Below are 15,614 nucleotides of genomic sequence, written 5' to 3'. Positions count from 1 at the left end.
GGAGCGGGACAAATCCCTCCACACCCCACGGGTGGCAATGTCCCCGTGTCCCCACCCCCCCGATCCCGGCTGGAATGCCGCTCGGACGGGGGGGGTGGCACGGGCAGGAAGGAGTTAATGATAACAGCCCTTTGTGTCACCAGTGGGGGCGGCGAGCCAGGGCTCAGCCCCGCCGCGGGGGGGTCGCGAACGCCGCCACTCTCGCTCCGTGGGCGATGCTGGCCGTGCTGGCCCCGCTGCTGGCCCCGCTGCTGGCCCCGGTAGCGGCGGCGGCCACGGCGGCCCCGGCGCTCCCGCTGACCCTCGCCGTGGTCCTGCCCCGCCGCAACCTCACCTACCCGTGGGCTTGGCCGCGCGTGGGTCCCGCCGTCAGCCTGGCCGCCGCCGCCGTCAACGCCCGGCGGGACCTGCTGCCCGGTTTCACCGTGCGCTGGGTGTTCGGCGACAGCGAGGACCGCCACGGGGTCTGCTCCGAAATGGCCGCGCCGCTCGTGGCCGTGGACCTGTGGCTCGCCCACCGCCCCGCCGCCTTCCTGGGGCCGGGCTGCGTCTACTCCGCCGCTCCCGTGGCTCGCTTCACCGGGCACTGGCAGCTGCCGCTGGTCACGGCGGGGGCCGAGGCTCACGGATTCGACGACAAGAGCGAGGAGTTCCGTCTGACCACCCGCGCCGGTCCCAGCCACCGCAAACTGGGCGAGCTGGGGGTGCGGCTGCACCGGCGCTTCAACTGGACGCGGCGGGCGCTGCTCGTGTACTCGGACGAGCCCGCGGGGGACCGGCCCTATTACTTCGCCGCCGAGGGTCTGTACGTGCAGCTGCCCACCGTGCGCAACCTCACGGTCATGGACGTGGTGTTCCGCGACGGCGGCAACTTCTCCTTCATCATCCACGAGATCAAGGCGAAGGGGCGCGGTGAGTGCGGGCACGGCCGTGGGGCGGCCGGGGATGGGGATGGGGACGGGGATGGGGATGGGGATGGGGACGGGGATGGGGACGGGGACGGGGACGGGGACGGGGATGGGGATGGGGCGGGTGCGGCGGCGCTGGGGGGGGGCACGGCCCCATAGAGGAGGGAACGGCACCATTGGGGTGGGCACGGCCCCATAGAGGAGTGCTTGGCCCCATAGAGGGGTGCACGGCCCCACTGGGGTGTTCACGGCCCCATAGAGGAGTTCAGAGCCCCACACGGCAGTGCCCAGCCCCACATAGGAGTGCACAGGGTGTGCACGGCCCCATTGGGGTGTGCCCGGCCCCATAGAGGAGGGAACGGCCCCGTGCGGGAGTGCCCGGCCCCATAGAGGAGTTCAGAGCCCTATAGAGGAGTGATTGGCCCTACAAGGGCAGTGCCCAGCCCCACAGAGGAGTGCCCAGCCCCACAGAGGAGTACAGGGCCCCATATAGGATTGCATGACCCCACTGGGGTGTGCCCAGCCCCATAGAGGAGGGAACAGCCCCATATAGGAGTACACAGCCGTGCAGGGGAGTGCCCGGCCCCATACAGGAGTGCCCAGCCCCACTGGGCAGTGCCCGGCCCCATACAGAACTGCCCGGCCCCACAAGGGTGTACCCAGCCCCATAGGGCAGTGCCCAGCCCCACAGCGGTGCCCGCAGCTGTGCCAGCCTTGGCACACTGCGCTGTGCCCGGGGTGTTGTTCATGGCCATACATGGCTGTGCCCAACTTTACAGGGGTGTTCACAACAGCCGGCCTGGACTGTGCCCGGCTGTGCCCGGCTGTGCCCGGCTGTGCCCAGCCCCACAGGGGGGTTCGTGGGTGCTCACGGGTGACTGACACAGCTGGGCACAGCTGTATGGGGGCGTTGGCAGCTGTGCCCAGCTGTGCCCGGTCTCACGCGGGGATTTCGGGGTCATTCACGGCTGTGCCGAGGTTTCCGTGGGCAGACAGGGCTGTGCTGAGCTCTGCGTGGGGGTTTCATGGCTGTTCATGGCTGTTCACGGCTGTTCGTGGTTTTACATGGCTGCTCACGATTGTGCACGGTTGTACATGGCTGTACATGGTTGTTCATGGCTACACACAGTTGTTCATGGCTGTTCATGGTTGTTCACAGTTGTTCATGGTGACACACTGTTGTTCATGCCTGTTCATGGTTGTTCACGGCTGTTCACAGTTGTTCATGGTAACACACTGTTGTTCATGCCTGTTCATGGCTGTTCACAGTTGCTCATGGTTGTTTGTGGCTGTCCACGGTTGTTTAAGGTTTTTCATGCCTGTACACAATTGTTCATGGCTGTTCATGGTTGTTCACGGTTGTTCATGATTGTTCCTGGTTGTTCCTGGTTGTTCATGCCTGTACGTGGTTTTTCATGGCTGTTCATGGCTGTTCATGGTTGTTCACGGTTGTTCATGCCTGTACATGGCTGTTCATGGCTGCTCGTGGTTGTTTAAGGTTTTTCATACCTGTGCACGGTTGTTCATGGTAGCACATGGCTGTTCATGCCTGCTCATGGTTGTTCCCGGTTGTTCATGCCTGAACACAGCTGTTCATGGCTGTTCACGGTTGTTCATGATTGTTCCTGGTTGTTCATGCCTGAACGTGGTAGTCCATGGCCGTTTGTGGCTGTTCATGCCTGTACATGCTTGTTCATGGCTCTTCATGGTTGCTCACAAGTTGTTCATGCCTGTCCGTGGTTGTCCATGATTGTTCATGGCTGTTCATGGTTTTTCATGATTGTTCCTGGTTGTTCATGCCTGCACATGGTTTTTCATGCCTGTTCATGGTTGTTCACGGCTGTTCATGGCAGCACGTGGCTGTCCATGGCTGTTCGTGGTTTTTTATGTTTTTTTTTATGGTTTTTCATGGTTGTCCACAGTTGTTTGAGGTTTTTCATGCCTGTACACAGCTGTTCATGGCTGTTCACGCCTGTACATTCTTTTTCATGGTTGTACACAGTTGTTCACGGCTGTTCATGGCAGCACACAGCTGTTCATGCCTGTCCATGGCTGTTCATGGTTATTCATGGTTTTCCATGGCTGCACATGGTTGTTCATGGCAGCACACAGCTGTTCATGCCTGTCCATGCCTGTTCATGGCTGTTCATGGTTTTTCATGGCTGCACATGGCTGTTCATGGCAGCACAGAGCTGTCCATGGCTGTTCATGTTTTTTCATGGTTTTTCATGGCTGCACATGGTTGTTCACGGTTGTCCATGGTTTTTCATGGTTGTCCATGCCTGTCCATGGCTGTTCCTGTTTTTTAATGTTTTTTTCATGGTTTCTTCATGGTTTTTTCATGGTTTTTTCACGTTTTTTTTTATGGTTTTCCATGGCTGTCCACGCCTGCCCACAGCCCACCCCAGCCATCCCCCCGTACCCCCACATCCCACCCCCCAACACTGCCCCTGCCGCACCCCGGTGTCCCCACAAATCTCCGGGCGTTGTCACCAACCCCGAGGGCACCGGGAACCCCGAGTGTCACCGGGAGGCACCGGGAACCCCGAGTGTCACCGGGAGGCACCGGGATCCCGGGCTCGGTGCCGCGGGTGAATCTCGGCTCCCCCGGGGCGGGCACGGCCGGAGGGGCCCCCGGGGTCACGGAGCCGCCGGGAATCCGTCAGGGCCGCGGCGAGGAGGAAACGGAGTCGGGAAAACAGGAAACGGCACCGGGGCTGCGCCCGGGACAGCGCCGGGCAGGGCGCGGGGGGCGGGACCCCCGCACCAGGGACCCCCGGGATTTGGGCGGGGGTCTCGGGGCTGTGTCACACAATAACGAGAGACCCCCCAAGACTGGGGCTGGGGTCTCCAGGGGTCTCCCGTGGGGTCTCGGGGCTGTGTCACACAATAATGAGAGACCCCCCAAGACTGGGGCTGGGGTCTCCAGGGGTCTCCCATGGGGTCTTGGGGGTCTCGGGGCTGTCACACAATATCAGAGACCCCCGGGATTGGGGCTGGGGTCTCCCATGGGGTCTTGGGGGTCCTGGGGCTGTGTCACACAATATCAGAGACCCCCGGGATTGGGGCTGGGGTCTCCAGGGGTTTCCCAGGGGGTCTCGGGGCTGTGTCCCCCAATAAGCCGGGACCCTGGGGTTGGGTTGGGGGTCTCGGGGTTGTGTCACACGGCAATCAGGGACCCCCAGGATGTGGGGCTGGGGTCTCCAGGGGTGTTGGGGGTCTCAGGGCTGTGTCCCCCCAATGACCTGGAACTCCATGATTTGGGTGGGGGTCTCGGGGCTGTCCCCCCTTCAAGAGCACTGTCCCCCAATAACCCGGGACCCCCGGGTTTGGGTGGGGGTCTCAGTGCTGTATTTGGGCAGGGGTCTCTTTGCTGTATTTGGGTGGGGGTCTCAGTGCTGTATTTGGGGCGGGGGTCTCAGTGCTGTATTTGGGCAGGGGTCTCTTTGCTGTATTTGGGTGGGGGTCTCAGGGCTGTGTTTGGGTGGGGGTCTCAGTGCCGTGTCCCCCTCCCCACAGTGGTGTACCTGTGCTGCTCCCCGGACACGCTGCGGGCGCTGCTGCTGCAGGCGGGGCTGTGTCCCCCAATAACGCGGGACCCCCCGGATTTGGGTGGGGGTCTCTTTGCTGTGTTTGGGTGGGGGTCTCAGTGCCATCCCCCTCCCCACAGTGGTGTACCTGTGCTGCTCCCCGGACACGCTGCGGGCGCTGCTGCTGCAGGCGGGGCTGTGTCCCCCAATAACGCGGGACCCCCCGGATTTGGGTGGGGGTCTCTTTGCTGTGTTTGGGTGGGGGTCTCAGTACCATCCCCCTCCCCACAGTGGTGTACCTGTGCTGCTCCCCGGACACGCTGCGGGCGCTGCTGCTGCAGGCGGAGCGCGCGGGGCTCACGGGCGGCGATTTCGCCTTTTTCTACATCGACACATTCGGGGCGAGCCTGCAGGGCCGGCGCTTCCCCGAGCCACAGCGGCCCTGGAAACGCGGGGACAGCGACGATGCCCGAGCCCGCCGGGCCTTCCAGGTGAGCGCCGGGATGGGGGCACCGACAGGGACAGGTGGGCAGGGACTCACTCAGGCGGGCACAGATGGCCCCGGGTGGGCAGGGAGATGCCCAGGTGTGCACAGGGACACGGCCAGGTGTGCAGGGAGTGCGTCCAGGTGGGCACAGATGGCCCCAGGTGTGCACAGGGACACGGCCAGGTGCGCAGGGAGTGCGTCCAGGTGGGCACCGATGGCCCCAGGTGAGAAGGGACGCGGCCAGGTGAGCGTGGAAATGCCCAGGAGGGTAGAGACGTGGACAGGTGAGCACGGGGGCACGGCCAGGTGGGCACAGATGGTTCCAGGTGGGCACAGGGACGCAGCAAGGAGGGCAAGGTCAGGGCCAGGCGGGTACGGGGACACCCAGGTGGGCACGGGGCACCCCCAGGTGTGCCCAGCCCTGTCCCCGTGTGCCCGCCAGGCCGTGACCATCATCACGTACGCGGAGCCGCAGAACGCCGAGTACCGACCGTTCCTGCAGAGGCTGCACCGGGAGGCCCGGGAGAGATTCAACAGCTCCCTGCAGGACGGGCTGGTGAGACAGGGACAATGGGGACACTGAGGGGACACTGGGGACATTGGGGACACTGAGGGGACAATGGGACAGGGAGAGATTCAACAGCTCCCTGCAGGACGGGCTGGTGAGACAGGGACACCGAGGGGACATTGGGGACAATGGGGACAACAAGGGGACAATGGGGACACTGAGGGGACAATGGGGACAATAGGGACACTGAGGGGACAATGGGACACCGGGGCACAGGGAGAGATTCAACAGCTCCCTGCAGGACGGGCTGGTGAGACAGGGACAATGGGGACACTGAGGGGACAATGGGGACACCAGGGGGACAATGGGACAGGGAGAGATTCAACAGCTCCCTGCAGGATGGATTGGTGAGACAGGGACAATGGGGACAATGAGGGGACAATGGGGACACTGAGGGGACACTGGGACACCAGAGGGGGACACTGGGAGGGGACACCAGGGGGACACCGCACCAATCTGGAGCTATCAGGGGACACAGGGTGGGTCTGGGGACGGGGACCCCCGGCTGTGCCCTGTCCCCTCGAGCTGTCACCGTGTCCCCAGATGAATTTCGTGTCCAGATGAATTTTGTGTCCCCAAATGAATTAATTTCATGTCCCCAGATGAATTTCGTGTCCCCACATGAATTTCACATCCCCAGATGAATTCCCTGTCCCCAGATGAATTCATGAATTCCCTGTCCCCAGATGAATTCATGAATTCCCTGTCCCCAGATGAATTCATGAATTCCCTGTCCCCAGATGAATTTCATCGCCGCCGCGTTCCACGACGGGGTGCTGCTCTGGGCCCAGGCGCTCAACGAGACCCTGGAGCGCGGCGGCTCCGTCAGCGACGCCTCGGCCGTCACCCGCCAGATGTGGAACCGAACCTTCTACGGTGAGACCCGAACCTGCCCGAACCTTCCCGAACCCATCTGGACCTTCCCAGACCTGCTCGGACCTTCCCGAACCTTCCCCGACCCTCCCGGTCCCACCCGGACCTTCCCGGACCCTCCTGAACCTTCCCGAACCTTCCGGACCCTCCCGAACCCAACCTGGAGCTTCCCGGACCCTCCTGAACCTTCCCGAACCTTCCGGACCCTCCCAAACCCAACCCAGACCCTCCCCGAACCTTCCCGAACCCGTCGGGACCCTCCCGAACCCAACCCGGAGCTTCCCAAACCCATCGGGACCCTCCCGAACCTTCCCGAACCCGTCGGGACCCTCCCGGACCCTCCCTGGACCCCTCCCCATCCTGTCCCCATCCTGTCCTTGTCCCCAGCCCTGTCCCCCTCCCAGGACAGAGGTTTTGGGGACCGGGACCCCCCCCAGCCCCACTCCCAGGTGAGATTTTGGGGACCAGACCCCCCCCTTTGAGGCTCCCCAGGTGTCACCCCCCAGCCCCACTCCCAGGTGAGATTTTGGGGATCAAGGCCACCCCCCCCAGTCCCATCCCCCTTCCAGGGTGAGATTTTGGGGACCAGGTCCCCCCCAGCCCCACGCCCAGGTGAGATTTTGGGGCTCAGAGCCCCCCTTTGAAGCCCCCCAAGCCCCCCACACCCCCTCCCCGGGTGTCACCTCCCCGTCCCCCTCCCAGGGTGACATTTTGGGGACCAAACCCCCCTCTTTGAGGCCCCCCAAGCCCCCCACGCCCCCTCCCCAGGCGTCACCGGCTTCCTGAGGATCGACGAGCAGGGCGACCGCGAGAGCGACTACTCCCTGTGGGACATGGACCCCGAGCTGGGCGAGTTCCAGGTGAGCCCCCAGACCCACGGGGGGCGTCCCGACCCGGGGATGGCTCTGGGGGCTTCCCCCCACCCACTCCCCGCCCCCTGCACCCCAAAGATCGTGGCCAACTACAACGGCACCACCAAGGAGATCCAGATGGTTCCGGGCAGGGATTTCCACTGGCCAGGCAGCTCGGTGCCACCCGACGTCCCTCCCTGCGGCTTCGAGGGCACCGACCCGCGCTGCCGCAAAGGTGAGGGGGGGTCCCAGCCCCGAGAGCCCCGCCCGACCCCCAAACCGGGCGCTGATTGTCCCCTCCTGTGCCCGCAGCCTCGCTGTCCACGCTGGAGGTGCTGTCGCTGGTGGTGAGCCTGATGCTCATGGCCATCACCGTCACCTCCTTCTTCATCTGCAGGTTTGGGGGGCTCCGGGGGGTCCCGGGGGGGTTCGGGGGTGTGGGGAGGGGTCTCACGGAGCCCCCCAATTGGGTGCAGGAAGCTGCAGCTGGAGAAGGAGCTGGCGGCGGAGCTGTGGAGGGTGCGCTGGGAGGATCTGCAGATGAGCAGCCTGGAGAAGCACCTGAGGAGCGCGGGCAGCAGGATGACGCTGTCGCTGGTGGGGAAACCGGGGGCAACCGGGGAAACCGGGGGTGAAACGGGACCGGAGGAACCGGGGGGAACGGGGGAAACGGGACCGGGACCGGGGCAGCAAACTGACCCTGCCGCTGGTGGGGAACCGGGAAAACCGGGGGAACCGGGACCGGGGAAAACCGGGGCAGCAGAACTGACGCTGTCGCTGGAGGGGAAACGGGACCAGGACCGGGGGGAAACGGGGCAGCAAAGTGACCCTGTCACTGGTGGGGAACAGGAAACGGGACCGGGAGCAGGAACGGGGGAACGGGAGGGAACGGGAGGAAACCGGGGCAGCAAACCGACGCTGTCGCTGGTGGGGAACCGGGGGGAAACGGGACCGGGACCGGGACAGCAGACTGACGCTGTCACTGGTGGGGAACGGGACTGGGGGAAGAACGGGCACCGGGGTCACCTCACAGCTCAGGGACCGGGGGTTTTGGGGACCGGGGGTTTTGGGGACCGGGGGTTTTGGGGGCCCCCCATCCCCTGCGGGTCTCTCTGGGAGCCCCGGGGTCGCTTCCCGTTCTCACCCCGCACCCGCCCCGGGCACAGCGAGGCTCCAACTACGGCTCGCTGCTCACGGCCGAGGGGCAGCTCCAGGTGTACGCCAAGACCGCCTACTACAAGGTACGGGGAGGGGACAGCACCGGGACCCCTCCCACAGCGTCACCACCGTGTCACCACCCCCGGTGTCCCCACCGTGTCCCCACTGTGTCACTGTGTCCCCATCCCGGTGTCACCACCGCGTCCCCATGCCGGTGTCACCGTGTCCTGACCATGTCCCTATCTCGGTGTCCCCACCGTGTCCTCACCGTGTCCCCACCATGTCCCCACCCCCGGTGTCACCGTGTCGTCACCGTGTCCCCACGTCGGTGTCCCCGCAGGGTAACCTGGTGGCCGTCAAGCACGTGAACCGCAAACGCATCGAGCTGACCCGCAAGGTGCTGTTCGAGCTCAAACACGTACGTGAAAACCGGGGGGGACACCGGGCATGGGGCGGGGACACACGGCGGGACCCCCCCGCCCACCCGTGCCCGGTGTCCCCGGTGTCCCCGGCAGATGCGGGACGTGCAGAACGAGCACCTGACGCGGTTCATCGGCGCCTGCACCGACCCGCCCAACATCTGCATCCTGACCGAGTACTGCCCGCGGGGCAGCCTGCAGGTACCGGCACCGGGCACCGGCACCGGGAGCCTCCCAGGATGCGCTGGGAATGGCACCGAGAGCCGCCGGGGCTGCATCGGGACCGGGAGAGCACCGGGATCCCTCCCCTCACCCCCCGTCCCGTGCCCAGGACATCCTGGAGAACGAGAGCATCACCCTGGACTGGATGTTCCGCTACTCCCTCACCAACGACATCGTCAAGGTACCGGGGACGGTCCCGGGGGGTCCCATGCCATAGAATCCCCCATTCCATGGGAATCGCCCGTCCCATAGGGATCCCCCACCCCAAAGGGGTCCCCATCCCGTGGGCATCCCCCATCCCATAGAAATCCCCCCCATTCCACAGGGGTCCCCCATCCTACAGGGGTCCCCACCCCACAGGAACCCCCATCCCATAGAAATCCCATATCCTGCAGGAACCCCCATCCCATAGAAATCCCCTATTCCACAGGGGTCCTCACCCCACAGGAATCCTTCACCCCATAGGAATCCTCCATCCCACAGGAATCCCATATCCCACAGGAACCCCCATCCCATAGAACGCCCCATCCCATGGACGTCCCCCACCCCACATCTCTCCCCCGATCCCCCCGCGCCCTTTTAGGGGATGCAGTTCCTGCACAGCGGCGTCATCGTGTCCCACGGCAACCTCAAGTCCTCCAACTGCGTGGTGGACTCGCGCTTCGTGCTCAAGATCACCGACTACGGCCTGGAGAGCTTCCGCGCGTGCCCCGACGGCGACGGCGACGCCCACGCGCTCTTCGCCAGTGAGGCCCCGACGCGTCTCCCCTAAAAAACGTCCCCAAGGTGTCCCCAGAGTGTCCCTGACGGGGTCCCCGTGCCGCAGAGAAGCTGTGGACGGCGCCGGAGCTGCTGCGCATGGAGGAGCCGCCGGCGCGGGGCACGCAGAAGGGCGACGTCTACAGCTTCGGCATCATCCTGCAGGAGATCGCGCTGCGCTGCGGCGTCTTCTACGTGGAGGGCGTGGAGCTCAGCCCCAAAGGTCAGCGGGGACGCGGGAAGGGGTGGCCAGAGAGGGTGGTGGGGTCTGGAGGTGTTTGTGGGCGGTTGGAAGCGTTGGTGGGTTCTTGGGTGAGCCATTGATCCATTCTTGGATGTTTTGATGGGGTCTTGGATGATCTGTCCTTGGATGTTTTCATTGGTGGTTGGAGCCGTTGATGTGTTCTTGAATGATCCATTGATCCACTCTTGGATGTTTTGATGGGGTCTTGGATGATCAATTGATTCGTTCTTGAATGTGTTCATGGGTGGTTGAAACCATGGATGGGTTCTTGGATGATCCATTGATGGGTTCTTGGATGATCCGTTCTTGGACATGTTCATGGGTGCTTGGAACCATTGATGGGTTCTTGGATGATCCATTGATCCATTCTTGGATGTTTTGATGGGTGGTTGGAACCATTGATGTGTTCTTGGACCTGGTGATGACTTCCTGGACTGGCCAATAGGATTTTGGACCCATGGATGGATTTTTGGACCCATGGATGGGTTTTGGACCCTCAGATGGGTTCTTGGACCTGCTGATGAGTTACTGGATTGGCCAATGGGTTATTGGACCCATTGATGGATTTTTGACCCAGGGATTGGTTCTTGGACCCCCGGATGGGGTTTTGGACCCGTTGATGTGTTCTGGGACCTTCTGATGACTTCCTGGACTGGCCAATAGGATTTTGGGCCCACAGATGGGTTCTTGGACCCTGAGATGGGTTTTTGGACCTGTTGATGGGTTCTGGGAGCTGCTGATGAGCTACTGGATTGGCAAATGGGTTTTTGGACCCATAGATGGATTTTTGAACCCATTGATGGGTTCTTGGACCTTCTGATGAGTTATTGGACTGGCCAAAGGGTTCCTGGACCCTCAGATGGGTTCCTGGACCCCCGTTTGGGTTCCTGGACCCTCTGTTGAGCCCCGGTGGGTGATGGGTCCCCGTCCCCTCAGAGATCATCGAGCGGGTGAAGAGCGGCGAGCGGCCGAGCTTCCGGCCCTCGGCCAACGTGGGGTGCCACCTGGAGGAGCTGGGGCAGCTGATGCAGCACTGCTGGGCCGAGGACGTCCTGGAGCGCCCCGACTTCAACCAGATCCGCGTCCAGCTCCGCAAGTTCAACAGGTGCCACCAGGGACCCCCAGAAAGGGTCCCCGGGTGAGGGGTGGCCCCCCAAAAAGGGTTCCTGGGTGGGCAGTGACCCCAAGGAAGGGTCCCCAAATGAGGGGTGACATCCAGAGAGGACTTTGGGGTGGGGGGTGACCCCCAGAAAGGGTCCCAAGTGGGAGGTGACCCCCAAAAAAGAGTCTATGGGCGGGAGGTGACCTCCTAAAATGGTCTGTGGGTGGGAGGTGACCCCAAAAAGAGTCCCCAGGTGGGAGTTGACCCCTGAAAAGGTTCCCCAGGTGGAAGGTGACCCCCAAAAGCATCCATGGGCAGGAGGTGACCCCCAAAAAGTGTCCATGGGTGGGAGATGACCCCCAGAAAGGGTCTGTGGTTGGGAGGTGACCCCCAAAACGAGTACCCATGTGGGAGGTGACCCTCAAAAAGGGTCTGTGGTTGGGAGATGACCTCCAAGAAGAAGCCCCAGCTGTGAGGTGACCTCCAAAAAGGGTCCCCCTGAAAAGTGGCCATGGGTGGCAGGTGACCCCCAAAAAGGGCCCATGGGTGGGAGATGACCCCCAAAAAGGTCCCCATGTGTGAGCTGACCCCCTCCCCACAGGGAGAGCAGCACCAACATCCTGGACAACCTGCTGTCCCGCATGGAGCAGTACGCCAACAACCTGGAGGAGCTGGTGGAGGAGCGCACCCAGGCCTACCTGGAGGAGAAGCGCAAAGCCGAGGCCCTGCTCTACCAGATCCTGCCCCAGTGAGCTCCGCGGGTCCCGGGGGGCTCCGGGGGTCCCGGGGGGCTCTGGGGGTGGTGGTGCCCGCCCTGACCATGCCCGCTGTCCCCAGCTCGGTGGCGGAGCAGCTCAAGAGGGGCGAGACGGTGCAGGCGGAGGCGTTCGACAGCGTCACCATCTACTTCAGCGACATCGTGGGCTTCACGGCGCTCTCGGCGCAGAGCACGCCCATGCAGGTGGTGACGCTGCTCAACGACCTCTACACCTGCTTCGATGCCATCATCGACAACTTCGACGTCTACAAGGTGAGGGGGACACCTGGGGGACACCTTGGGGACACCTTGGGGACATTTAGGGACAGGTAAAGACATGCAGGGATGTGCTGGACGTGGTCAACAACCTCTACACCTGCTTCGATGCCGTCATCGACAACTTCGACGTCTACAAGGTGATGGGGACACCTTGGGGACATTTGGGGACACCTTGGGGACATTTAGGGACGTGTTGGACATGCTCAATGACTTTGACGCCATCATTGACAACTTCGATGTCTACAAGGTGAGGGGCACACCTGGGGGACACCCTGGGGACATTTAGGGACAGGTAGGGACACACAGGGATGTGTTGGACATGGTCAACGACCTCTACACCAACTTTGACGCCATCATGGACAACTTCGACGTCTACAAGGTGAGGGGGACACCTGGGGGACACCTTGGGGGACACCTTGGGGACATTTAGGGACAGGTAGGGATACGCTCAACACGCTCAGCATGTGGAATCCCGGGGGCTGGTCCCTTCCTTCCTGGGGCCGTTCCCTGTGGAATTCCTGGAATTCCCGTTGTTCAGCAGGGCTGTTCCCTGTGGAATTCCCGGTATTCGCGGCGCTTGTCCTGTTGTCCCGCGGGGCCCGTTCCCTGCAGAAATCCCGGGGGGGGCCGTTCCCTGTGGAATTCCAGGGCTGTTCCCTGAGGAATTCCCGGGACTCCCGGTGCTTGTCCCCGTTGTCCTGCGGGGCCCGTTCCCTGGGGAATTCCCGGGGCCGTTCCCCGCGAAATTCCCGGGATTGGTCTTTCCTATGCCGGGGTCGTTCCGTGCGGAACTCCCGGGGCCGTTCCCTATGGAATTCCCGGTATTCCCGTTATTCCCGGTGCCGTCCCGCGCAGGTGGAGACCATCGGCGACGCGTACATGGTGGTGTCGGGGCTGCCGGTGCGCAACGGGAAGCTGCACGCGCGGGAGGTGGCGCGGATGGCGCTGGCGCTGCTGGAGGCCGTGCGCTCGTTCCGCATCCGCCACCGGCCCCGGGAGCGGCTGGAGCTGCGCATCGGCATCCACACCGGTGGGAAAAACGGGAACAACGGGAAAAAATGGGAAAAATGGGATTGGGAATGGGGAAATGGGGATGGAGCTGCACATCGGCATCCACACCAGTGGGAAAAACCGGGAGAAACGGGAAAAATGGGATTGGGAATGGGGAAATGGGGATGGAGCTGCACATCAGCATCCACACCGGTGGGAACAACGGGAACAAGGGGAAAAACGGGATTGGGAATGGGGAAATGGGGATGGAGATGCGCATCGGCATCCACACCAGTGGGAAAAACCGGGAGAAACTGGAAAAACGGGATTGGAATGGGGAAATGGGGATGGAGCTGCACATTGGCATCCACACCGGTGGGAACAGCGGGAACAAGGGGAAAATGGGAATGGGAACGGGGAAAACGGGAACTGGGATGGGCATTGGCATCCACACCGGTGGGGATGGGCAGGAAAAAGGGGAAAAACGGGAATGGGAAATGGGGAATCGGCGTCTGCCACCGGCCCCGGGAGCGCCTGGAGCTGCGCGTTGGCATCCACCCTGGTGGGGATGGGAATGGGATTGGGGAAATGGGAATGGGAATGGGAATGGAAATGGGATTGGGGAAATGGGAAATGGGAATGGGAAATAGGGATGGGAAGGGAAATGGGAAATGATGGCAAATGGCAATAGGAACAGGAACGGGCATCAGCATCCACACTGGTGGGGCACAATGGGAAAAGCGGGAATGGGAATGGAAATGGGGATGGGAACAGGGACGGAGCTGCACATCGGCATCCACACCAGTGGGGAAAAACGGGAACAATGGGAAAAATGGGATTGGGAAATGGGAATGGGAATGGGAATGGGATTGGGAATGGGAACTGGGAAATGGGAATGGGAATGGGGAAATGGGAACGGGGATGGGATTGGGGAAATGGGAATGGGAATGGGGAAATGGGAACGGGGATGGCACCCCACAGGTGACAGCCCCGGGCTCTGTGTGTCCCCAGGCCCGGTGTGCGCGGGCGTGGTGGGGCTGAAGATGCCGCGGTACTGCCTGTTCGGGGACACCGTCAACACCGCGTCACGCATGGAGTCCAACGGCGAGGGTGAGCGGCTGGGGACACCTGGGGACAATCTGGGGACACCGTGGGGACATTGGGGACACCTGGAGACACCACGAGGACACCGTGGGGACATCTTTGGGACACCCTGGGGTCACTGGGAGGACATCTTTGGGACGCCTTGGGGACATTGAGGGTGCCACCCCCCCAGCCCTGAAGATCCACATCTCGGGGGTCACCTTGGGGACACTCTGGGGACACCCTGGGGACATCTTGGGGACACTGTGGGGACACCTTGGGGACCGTGATGGTGCCACCCCCCCAGCCCTGAAGATCCACATCTCGGGGGTCACCAAGGCCGTGCTGGAGGAGTTCGGGGGATTCGAGCTGGAGCTGAGGGGGGACGTGGAGATGAAGGTAAGGCCTGAACCCCAAAAACTGCCCTGAGACCCCAAAACTGCCCCAGACTGCCCCAATACCCCCCCAGAACTGCCCCAACCCCCCAGAACTGCCCTGATAACCCCAAAACTGCCCTGAGACCCCAAAACTTCCCTGAGACCCCCAAAACCACCCCAAACCCTGGAGTCCCCCCAGTCTCACCCCCCCTCACCCGTAACCCGGGGTCCCCCAAATCCCCTCAATCTCCCCCAAACCCCGGGGTCCCCCCAACCCCCCCCCCCCCTGCACCCCAAAACCCAAATCCTCCCCAAACCCTGGGGTCCCCTCAATCTCCCCCAACCGCCCCCCAATCTCCCCAAATCCCCCCAAATCCCCATCACTCACCCCAAACCCCGGGGTCCCCCAAAACTCCGGGCCCCCCCCAGTCCCTCCCAAACCCCCCAAATCCCCCGCACCCCAAATCCCAGCGTATCCCCAATCCCCCCCCCCCAAATTCTGGGGTTCTCCCAAACTCGGGGATCCCCCCAAACTCGGGGTTCCCCCCAATTTTCCCCCAGGGCAAGGGCAAGCTCAGGACCTACTGGCTGCTGGGGGAGCGCGGGGGGAGCAGCACGCGGGGGTGACCCCAAAACCTGCACCCCGAAACCTGCACCCCGAAACCTGCACCGGGACCATGGAACGGGGGCTGGGGGCACCCCGAAACCGGCACCCCAAAACCTGCACCCCGAAACCTGCACGGGGACCAGCAACGGGGGCTTGGGGCACCCCAAAATCCCTGCACACCCTGAGGGGGCACCGGGGGTGTCCCCCCAAACTGGGGGTGTCCCCAAACCGGGGGTGTCCCCCCAAAACCGGGGGTCCCGTTTGCAATAAAGCTGCTGTGGAAGCACCCGGGGGTCTCCTTGGGAGGGGTCCCCGAGGGGCTGCGGGAGGTGGGGGAGTCCGGGGGGGGTGTCCCGGTGAATTTGGGGTTCCCGGAGGTTTCTGGAGGTTCCCGGGGGGT

At 63.0% G+C, this 15,614-nt stretch overlaps 1 protein-coding gene across 1 annotated transcript; it reads left to right on the top strand.

Moving 5' to 3' along the window:
- The first annotated feature begins 215 nt into the window (after positions 1-215).
- NPR1 (natriuretic peptide receptor 1) lies at positions 216-15,366 on the top strand. Its single transcript, XM_063176421.1, has 21 exons — positions 216-912; positions 4,730-4,929; positions 5,368-5,481; positions 6,234-6,369; positions 7,135-7,226; positions 7,317-7,452; positions 7,530-7,614; positions 7,694-7,814; positions 8,384-8,458; positions 8,716-8,793; positions 8,891-8,995; positions 9,126-9,197; positions 9,600-9,762; positions 9,843-9,998; positions 10,956-11,124; positions 11,723-11,869; positions 11,959-12,151; positions 13,013-13,187; positions 14,159-14,257; positions 14,538-14,629; positions 15,169-15,366. Exons 1-21 carry the CDS (start codon positions 216-218, stop codon positions 15,232-15,234), a joined length of 3,171 nt encoding a protein of 1,056 aa, XP_063032491.1. The 3' UTR covers positions 15,235-15,366.
- The last annotated feature ends 248 nt before the right edge of the window (positions 15,367-15,614 follow it).

The sequence above is a fragment of the Melospiza melodia genome, chromosome 25 (assembly GCF_035770615.1).
Source record: "Melospiza melodia melodia isolate bMelMel2 chromosome 25, bMelMel2.pri, whole genome shotgun sequence".
In the NCBI taxonomy this organism is placed as follows: Eukaryota; Metazoa; Chordata; class Aves; order Passeriformes; family Passerellidae; genus Melospiza; species Melospiza melodia.
This window is presented reverse-complemented; position numbering and strand designations above follow the sequence as displayed.